The sequence below is a fragment of the Galeopterus variegatus genome, unplaced genomic scaffold, assembly GCF_000696425.1.
Source record: "Galeopterus variegatus unplaced genomic scaffold, G_variegatus-3.0.2 Scaffold3897, whole genome shotgun sequence".
NCBI lineage: Eukaryota > Metazoa > Chordata > Mammalia > Dermoptera > Cynocephalidae > Galeopterus > Galeopterus variegatus.
The window spans coordinates 50,919-60,761 of NW_007730008.1; the positions used below are offsets into that span (position 1 = coordinate 50,919).

Here is a 9,843-nt window from a genome sequence, read left to right on the forward strand (position 1 = left end):
GAGGCTGGGTTTAGGAGGTGAGGGCGAGCATCCTTCTGTGCCCTGTGGGGGATATGGAAAGAATTGCTAATTGCAACCAAGGGCGGCCTCGGTGTGGGGGAAGGGGCAGTGTCTCGGCTGTCAGGGGCCACCGCCTCTTTGAGTGACCGGGTAAGGCCAGGCCAGCCCACTCTTCTCATGTAAAGCAGCTTTTTGTCTGGGGGAGCCAGGGCTAGGGCCAGGGGCTGGGGAAGGGGCCCAAGCCATTAGCAAGTTTCTTGTTCCCCAGAAAGGGAGAAGGGTGCCGAGGCCTCTGTGGAGTGAGAACGCCCCCCTCCTTCTCCACACTCAAGCTTTTTGTGGGGGTGAATGGGGTGCTGTCCAGCAGGAGGGGTGGGCCTGGGATCCCAGCACGCCCCTTGCCAGGCTGTGGGAAAAAACCCAGCACAAAGAAGGGGGCTGGCCCAGCTGAGTTGGGAGACAGGGCAGCTCAGATCCAGGGATGCCCTGGAGGTGGAAATACCCATCACTGGAGCCCCTTCTCCCCAGCAAATGTCCCCAGTATCTATGTGTACCTTATCTGGTCATCTGGGCTTGTTTCTGACTTTCTCACCCACTTAGCAAACCCTCCCTAACCTTTTGTCCTGCCAGGTGAGGTGGGGGGTGGGGATTCCTGGGATCTAAGCCTGCTTCCTAAATGAGCCTAACCAAAGTGGGGAGAAGGAATCAAACCTTCAGAGAAATCCATGCTCTAAACATAGGGGCATATAAATAATGCTTCCGGACCCTGGAGCCACATAACCTCTTAAGGACCGGACAGTCTTGCTTTTTAATTCTGATGCCCCATTTTATGAGCTCTGTAAACCTCAGCAAGTTATATAATCTATCGAGCCTTGGTTTTCCCATCTGTAAAATGGGGACAACAATACTATCCTCTTAAAATCCCTGTGAAGATATAAAGAGATGCAAAGCACCCCGCGTGGCCGTCCCTGTTTTCAATGTGTTCCTTCTCCTCCCTGGGAACACACATCAAAAGGATGGATACACATGCACGTACACTCCAGGGTAATGACACCTTGGCATACACTTTCCAGAGTGTATGTGTCATCATCTCTTAACAATATGATGTATTATAAACGGAACAGATTTTTCTCCATATTTGACTGGTGACAAAACAGAGATTCCTGGAATGGAAGTCAGATCCCCTGACTTCTAAGCCAGTGGTCATCCCACTGTGCATTGTGGTCAGAGATCCCACCTCACAGACTACACAAATGGAGCCCAGGGCCAGACTGAAACCAGCCCTGACTGTCACAGTCCAAGGTACTACCCAGGGTTCCTCAGTTGCACAGCTTGTCTCAGTGGCCACCTGGGCTCTTCTCCTAAGTGGATGCTTGTGTGGAAACTTTGGGACCCTGTGGGTCCCCTTCATTCTGTTCCACATGGGGTCCCCTGAAAAGCAGAGGACCGACTAGAGGGTAGGCGGTGTTGTCCCCTCCCCTCCCACCTGGGGAACCGTGGGGATGAAGTCTTCACTCTGGGAGGCTGCAGGGGGACATGGGTAAGATGGCTGGGCAGTCCGCTCTGTCCCTCCTCCCTTTTCCCTCTGGAAGTCCACTAGTTCATCCAGGCGTGTCTCCTCCCTTTCCTTCCCTCCTGTTTTGGGGGCCCCATGATCTATCTCCCCATCCCTGTGTGTCTCCCTGGCTAGGCTCCCATTCTCCCAGCCCCTCAGCCAGGCGGGGGATGCTGACCCCTGCCAGACACCCAGGGTCTCCTGGAACCAGAGAGCCTTTGGCCACGGGGCTCTGGCATTGGGCCAGTGCCTTTCTCACTGCCCGGCTCCTTCCCCACAGGCCCCTAATCCATCTCACCCAGCAGGAAGCCCTTCAGCTGCCTTTCAGTGGCCTTCCCTAGCTGGCTGTGGGCTCTGTGACTTTCAATACCACCCTTGGCAGGAGCTGTATTATACAAGCTGGAGAGAGTGGCCCTGCAAAGAGGTCAGCAAGCCTAAAGCAGCTTCCAGCTCCAGCAGCCTGTCCTCCCTGGAGCCCTCCCCAGGGCTTCCCCCTCTAGTACACTGCTGGGCATCCCTGGGCACTGACAGCCCTGGCTAACTCACATCAAAGCCCCATATGGGGTCTAGGTGGGGATAGGAATGCTAAAGGGACGGTGGGCAGGAGGCCAGGGTCTGGGGAAGTGTGGCAGGCAGGAGGGGGCCCCTCTGGCTCTGTGCCATCTGTCCTTCTGGCTGGTCTCTCTCCAGACAGTCTGCTTTGTCCCTCCTCCCTTTTCCCTCTGGAAGTCCACTAGTTCATCCAGGCATGTCTCCTCCCTTTCCTTCCCTCCTGTTTCAGGGGCCCCATGGTCTATCTCCCCATCCCTGTGTGTCTCCCTGGCTAGGCTCCTTCCCTCCTGTTTTGGGGGCCCCATGATCTATCTCCCCATCCCTGTGTGTCTCCCTGGCTAGGCTCCCATTCTCCCAGCCCCTCAGCCAGGCGGGGGATGCTGACCCCTGCCAGACACCCAGGGTCTCCTGGAACCAGAGGGCCTTTGGCCATGGGGCTCTGGCATTGGGCCAGTGCCTTTCTCACTGCCCGGCTCCTTCCCCACAGGCCCCTAATCCATCTCATTCAGCAGGAAGCCCTTCAACTGCCTTTTCAGTGGCCTTCCCCAGCCTGTTGTGGGCTCTGTGCCTTTCCATGCCACCCTTGGCAGGAGCTGTGTTATACAAGCTGGAGAGAGTGGCCCTGCAAAGAGGTGAGCAAAACTAAAGCAGCTTCCAGCTCCAGCAGCCTGTCCTCCCTGGAGCCCTCCCCAGGGCTTCCCCCTCTAGTACACTGCTGGGCATCCCTGGGCACTGACAGCCCTGGCTAACTCACATCAAAGCCCCATACGGGGTCTAGGTGGGGATAGGAATGCTAAAGGGACGGTGGGCAGGAGGCCAGGGTCTGGGGAAGTGTGGCAGGCAGGAGGGGGCCCCTCTGGCTCTGTGCCATCTGTCCTTCTGGCTGGTCTCTCTCCATCTTTCCTCTGATTGTAGCCCCTGCCCCCAACTCCTCAAAGCCCATTCACAGCCTTCCCAGACTCAGTTATGCAGCCAAGACTGAGGACTGGGAGAGCATGGCCCCTGCAGGCCACCACAACTGACTGTTTCAGACAAGAAGAGAGACAGGCCAAGTAAGAGGGAGGGGAGAGTTGGGCGGGGGGGACACAGGTTCTTTCTCTCTCCTGGCTTGTATTGGGTGATTGCTTGTTACTCCTGCGGTGGGGATCTCACAGCTTGGATCATTCTCGGATGGGCTCGATTTCAATCCTCCAATTCCATGGCACCGGCAAATATATTCTTACTGGTTATGATTTTTGATTTGGAAAATATGGTTCTTGTATGGCCTGTTCCCTACACTGCCCTCAACATTTCTCTCCCTTCCCTCTCCAGGGAAAAAAAAATCCCCCCAGCCAGGCCCTTTCTCCACAGCCCAGACTCTAGCCCTGCCTCCCAGTCTCCAATCCAGGAAGCCAGCCTTTGCTGGCTAGGAGTGGTTAGAGAAGAGTTGGGGGTGCCTCTGCTGCTGTACGGCCAAGGCGGATTGGATGGGCTCGATTTCAATCCTCCAATTCCATGGCACCTGCAAATATATTCTTACTGGTTATGATTTTTGATTTGGAAAATATGGTTCTTGTATGGCCTGTTCCCTACACTGCCCTCAACATTTCTCTCCCTTCCCTCTCCAGGGAAAAAAAAATCCCCCCAGCCAGGCCCTTTCTCCACAGCCCAGACTCTAGCCCTGCCTCCCAGTCTCCAATCCAGGAAGCCAGCCTTTGCTGGCTAGGAGTGGTTAGAGAAGAGTTGGGGGTGCCTCTGGGAGGTCTGGTTTGTAGTTCAGATTCTTCTCATTCCAGGCTCAGCAGGCTCTTTCTAAGGGAAGAGGGGGGATCCTTGGGGCACCAGCTGCAGTGAAGGAAAGCTTCTTGGAGAGAGGAGGGAAGTGTGTTTTCTTCTTTTAATGACCCCCGTCCACACAAAGTAGGACCCTAGGACCTGCCTCTCCCAATTCCATCTTTGCAGTCCCCGCAGAAGCTGCCTCAACATTAAGGCTCCTCCCAAGAAAAGGAGATATTCAGAGCTGAGGCCCTGATCTCTTTCTTTGCTTCCTAATGGGTCAGTTTCTCTCTTTTGAGGATGCTCAGAGATGTTTATAAGAAGTAGGGGAGGGTGGTCAAAAGAGGGATGCCTGGAAGAAACTGGGTTACCCCCAGCTTCTAAGAGATCATGTCAATCTGTTCCCAAAACTGAAGTCCTCTATAGATTCTTTGGAGATCCAAACCTTCCAAACCTGGCAGTTTGGAGAGAGAGAGAGAGAGAGAGAGAGAGAGAGAGAGAGAGAGAGAGAGAGACACTAGATTTTGACTTTAGCCCAGCATTAGCATATTTATTCCTCTCTACAGCCAACCCCTAGGCTACAGAATTCCTCGAGGGTTAATCAGAGTTTCCCAGACTTGGGGAAAGCAACCTGAGATCCTCCACCCTTAGAAGGGTTAGAAGTCTTAGAAGTCTGATACCTGCTCCACTTCTGGGAAAACTTTCTCCAGCTGCCTCTACCAGTTCTAGGAAAAACAAACATTAAAGACTTGTACTGAGTGTCCATTAAGTGAAGTCACTTACCACTTTATCTGATCCTCCCAACCCTTTGAGAGAGGAGATTAGTATCATCATCTTATAGATGAAGAGTCTGAGCTTCAGAAAGCTTGAGTGACCTGTCCAAGGGAATGGAGTAGGGGAGCAGAATTGAGTCTTTGGAGTCTGAGTCCAGTGCGCTGCCCCAGCACCACCTCGTGACCAGGTCTGCCTCGTGTGCCTGTGCTCAGGCCTCCAGGCTGACCTCTGGCTGACATTCTCCTTCCAGGTTACAGAGCATCATGGACCATCCTCAACTTCCTTTTCCAAAGCAATTATTGCTACAGATCCATTTTCTCATTCAATCTTCACTTCAGAAGAAACAGGACAGATTTATTATGCCTGTTCTGCAGATGCAGAAACTGACACTCAGAGAAGCAAAATGACCCACTGAAGTATCAAGGCCAGGACCCAAGCGCTATTAAGTACCAAGGCCAGGACCTAAGCACTTAAGTGTCCTATGTCCTCTTCAAGGGTTCTCACCGTGGTGTCCAATGTGTTTCTTACTTCACTCCTTCTCAGATCGGACACCGCAACACATCTGCAGTTAAACATGGCTTCAAGGGACTAGATAATCTTGTCAAAACTGGAGGCTGGAAATCTGAGCCCTAGAAACCTGGCTTACACATTTCTCCTCCTTGGAGCTTAGCTTCTCCCCATACAGAGCTGCCCTCTGTCCTCCACTGAGTGAGCCTCCTGCCTGTCTCCATGCCTTTGACATGCTGTTCCTCTGCATGTGATGCCTTTCCTCTCTGTCCCTGCTTACACACGTCTTTCTGTCCTTCACCAGCAGCTCAAAAGTCAACTCCTTCCTAAGCCTTTCTCCAGGACAAATCTCTTTTTCCTTTGTGCACCCACAGTACCTCGTGCACGCCTCCAGAGGAGCTAATACTCAATTATGCTGTAGTTACTTGTGTACTGGATCTCCCCACTAGGTTGGGACTCCTCAAAGGCAAAATGCATGTCCTCTGCACCAAGCACAGTGGGCAGAACTGGTGCGGCCAACCCCCAGGAGCTGCCCAGCCCCCCACTTGCCCAGGCCCATCGGTCACCTCCCCATGTGCCGACATGTGCTTTCCCTCTTTCTCGGCCATTCTTTATTCCAACCCAAGTTCTAACACTTGGTCAGTTTATTCTCGGATTTGTCTAAGTAGACTATAGAATCTTTTGTAAATAAAGAGTATTTTTCTTTTCCTTTCTGATATTTACACTTCTTTATCCTGTCATATTTCATTGCCTGGGGCATCTGGGCAATGACAAATAAAAGAAATGGTAGTGGGTACGTGTGTCCTGTTCCCCGACCTTCCCAGAAATTCTTCTGTTTCACCGTACTCAGTGATGTTCTGGAGATGGCTCGCACTGGCTCTAAAGAGCTGATGGCTGACTTTTCAGGAATTTTATGAGCCAGTTGTTAAACTGTGGATGGCTGGAAATTGGCCATGGCAGGAACATTTACAGCACAGAAACTGGCAATCACTACAAGTCAGTTGTCCCCAGCCCATTGCTACACATTGACCGGCACACCACTGCCATTAGTCTTCATTCTCAATATCCCAGCTTTCATCAGAACAGGCCACCAGGGTCTGATACAGGAGGATAATATAATAATTCAAATATCATATACGAATAAATAATTATAAATGAAGGTAAGCAAAAAACACCAGAGAGCTGCAAATATAGGTAAAATTGATCATAACTAGGTAAAAATAAGGTCTGAATATTGATAATAATTGGAAGAGATTAAGAGAATCTTGTAAATAATGGAGAATAGATTCAATGTGGTTTTGATGCTCCTGCCTGTTATTATTCAGCAAGTTCAAGTTTATTCCCTGAATTAAAATACCCATGGATGATGGGGATCTGGTGGTGGGGATGGGCCTGGGGTTGGGATGGGTCCCGGAGATGGGGCCAGCAGAGGAAAAGAGCAGACACCAAAGCCAGCACCTGCGTTTGAGTCCTGGCTCCACCCGTCCTGCCATGAGACCTTGGGCAAATCAGTTAGTCTCTCGGAGCCTCGGTCCCCCCTCTGTGAAATGGGGATACAAACACCTCCCTCACCATCACCGACTGGCAGACTGGGGCTGCCTGCTGCCCTAGGCTCTCTCTGTTTTCTTTCTCCTTAGTTGAGCAGGTCCAGATGGGGTTCTGGACACCCAGAGAGGTGCTCTATCCCCTGCCCGGGCCCCAAAGCCCCAGCCCCTACCCTGCAGTGTCCCCAAGCTCAGCCAGCTGCTCCTGTTCCTCTGTATGTGATGCCTTTCCTTTCTGTACCTGCTTACACACGTCTTTCTGTCCTTCAGCACCAGCTCGAAAGTCAACTCCTTCCTAAGCCTTTCTCCAGGACAAATCTCTTTTTCCTTTATACCCCCTCTGTGAAATGGGGATACAAACACCTCCCTCACCATCACCGACTGGCAGACTGGGGCTGCCTGCTGCCCTAGGCTCTCTCTGTTTTCTTTCTCCTTAGTTGAGCAGGTCCAGATGGGGTTCTGGACACCCAGAGAGGTGCTCTATCCCCTGCCCGGGCCCCAAAGCCCCAGCCCCTACCCTGCAGTGTCCCCAAGCTCAGCCAGCTGCTCCTTCAGGAACCCTACCCAGAAGCTGGTTTCCAGGCACTCCTAGTACCTGTCCGTGGACTCCAACATCTGGGGAAGAGCAGGCCCAGGTGTGGAGCTGAGGCCGCAACTGGAGCGAGGCCAACATGGCCATGTCGTAGGCAATGCTGTGGGCTGGGATGCAGGAACAGCTAGTCCAGCTGCAGGAGGCTCAGGTACAGCTCTGACAGCAGGGAGGGGGTCTTCTTTACTCCCCGGGATCCCTATCTGGTCCCCAACCCACAGCAATCTCCCTCCAGCACATCTGGGCAGGGAGGAAGGGCACCAAGCATAGAGTTCAACAGATGTGGGTTCAGTCCTGCTCTGCCATCTACTAGTGTGTGACCTTGGGCAGCAAGAGTGAAAGAACAGCTGAGACTCATGCGGACTGTCTGTGCCCCAGCACTGCTCAGCTCTGGATCTGCACCATCTCACTGAGTCCTCCAAGCCCCATTAGGTTAGTACCAGGATCACGGCCTTTTGTAATGGGATCCATCGCTGATGACCTACCCACCCCTCTCCCCACCTCTGCATCTCCCATCCCCCAGCCAGGGGAAGGAGAGTCATTTGTTACCTGGAGAGACAAGCAGAGAGACCAGGAATGTCTCATCGGGGCCCAGTCTTTGGACTCCACACCGGTACTTCCCGGAATCCCGCAGGGTGAGGTCCCTCAAGGTCACGGTGAACTGGAGCTCTTGGCGGCTGTCGCGGATGGACACCCTGCCCTCTGTTGTCTCCTGGCCATCTGCTCCCGTGTAGATAGTGCCAGAGCAATGGGAGAAGAGGAGCCAGCCCTCCTTGCACCAGTATTTCCTGTTCTCCCTCAGCTCTTCGCTGTAGGTGCACTGCAGGGACACAGTGTCACCTTCAAACCCGCTGATCTCCTTTGGGCCCTCCAGGGCTTCATAACCTGAAACCACAGTAGGGGTGGAGGTTGGAATTCCCTGGATCCAAGTACCAGGGTCAAGACCAGAAGTTTCCATTTTACTGAGAGGAAGGAAGGCTTTCCTCAGTCACCCCTTCTGGGGGCAGCCCTGTAAGAGCCAGTAGCCCCCCTCCCTTGGGGGGCAACTTGGGGCAGGGCCGTTGCTGTTTTCCTAAACCTCACATATTGAAGGGTTGGGGGGGCAAGCCCTAGATTCAGACACCGGGAAGTCTGAATCCCAGCACTGCCACTTAGTAGCTGTGTGACTTGGGGGAAGTTGCTTGACCTCTTTGGTCCTCTGAGTTTTCTCATCTATACACTTGATCTTAGCTAAAAGACTGAGAAGCGATTTTCTCATTTATAGATGATGATAATATCCGACATCATTGAATTTAAGACGGTATATGTAAGACACAGCATAATTTTACATACCAGTAAGAAAATACATAGCCAATTGAACAAGTGACAGTTATAAGATGAATCCTGGTTTCAAGTGTTAAAAAGTTAAAGAAAAAAATCAAGCCTATGAATTCACGAAATGTGATAATTCCTCATCTCAGGGTTGTTGGGAACGGCATAGCAGAGACTCAAATGTTTGCTGAGTTTAACACCTTCAGGCTTGGCACAGAGTAGGAAAGTGCAGGTTAGAGAGTTAAAGCTACTCCCACAGCCACACAGCCATGAAGGGGTTGGGACGCATAGACACAGCGGAAAACCTGGCTCTAGGTTCCAGGAACAGCCAAGTTCCAGTCCCCCTTGGAGGGCTGAAGAGGCTGAGCAGGGGTGGGCTGGGGTGAAGCCAGGAAGGACCAGGCGGGTGGGCACGGTGACGGCCGCATGTCACCAGGGAAAGGAAATGTTGGTTCAAGAGATCCTCTCTCTGCAGACCCAAAAGGCGAGCTGGGGCATGTGCCCCACGTCCCTCCCACGACCCTCGACCCCACCTCACCTGGGAGCACCAGACAGCCCCACAGCAGGATCAGAGGCCGCATCTTGGACGCCGCAGGAGCAGACACCCGGAACTGGAGCTCCTCTCTGGGCCACGGGGTGCTTTAACTTCCTCCTGAAGCGCAAGGTCTGGACGAGGAAGGGAGAGGAGGGGCCGTGCGGGTCACCCCTCCGCACGCCCGGCCGGGGAGGCGCCTCTGCTCTGCTCTTGACCTAGAGCCCCGCGTGCCAACCCTGGGCTTCCCTGCCCAGCCTGCAAACCCACGCGAGCGCTTCTGCCAACCTCGTGCCCCTTCCATGGGGCCTGAACCTTAGTCTACGCACCCGGAGGCGTTTGTGAGTAGAATTCAGGGAATCCATGTCTTTATATGGGAAAAAAAGACATGGACTTTCGTGCACATCTAACTGATCCTTAGCTTTTCCTTCTGCTGGGTGCAGTGTCAGCAGTGCCTGGAATTTTGTTAACAGTAAAAATCACAGACAGCAGCACATCGCGTCGCTGTCCCCATCTCGAAATATCGTGCAGACTCCTCACCGCCTGGAAAATCACCGGTTACTACACCTGCCCCTCGATGGATTAGTTAAAGCGCTAATAAACACGCCTATTACTATATCACACGATTACAAATATTTTGATAACCATTTCACTCCTGTTAGCTTTCTTTAAGCATGTATATTTTATTTTATGTATGTAGGGGGTCCACGGCTTCACCGACCGC

At 52.7% G+C, this 9,843-nt stretch overlaps 1 protein-coding gene across 1 annotated transcript; it reads right to left on the reverse strand.

Moving 5' to 3' along the window:
* Positions 1-5,542: 5,542 nt before the first annotated feature.
* On the reverse strand, positions 5,543-9,555 carry LOC103601832 (CMRF35-like molecule 9). Its single transcript, XM_008586242.1, has 4 exons — positions 9,126-9,555; positions 7,826-8,161; positions 7,252-7,386; positions 5,543-5,625 (listed from the first exon to the last, which is right to left on the reverse strand). Exons 1-4 carry the CDS (start codon positions 9,166-9,168, stop codon positions 5,543-5,545), a joined length of 597 nt encoding a protein of 198 aa, XP_008584464.1. The 5' UTR covers positions 9,169-9,555.
* Positions 9,556-9,843: the final 288 nt, after the last annotated feature.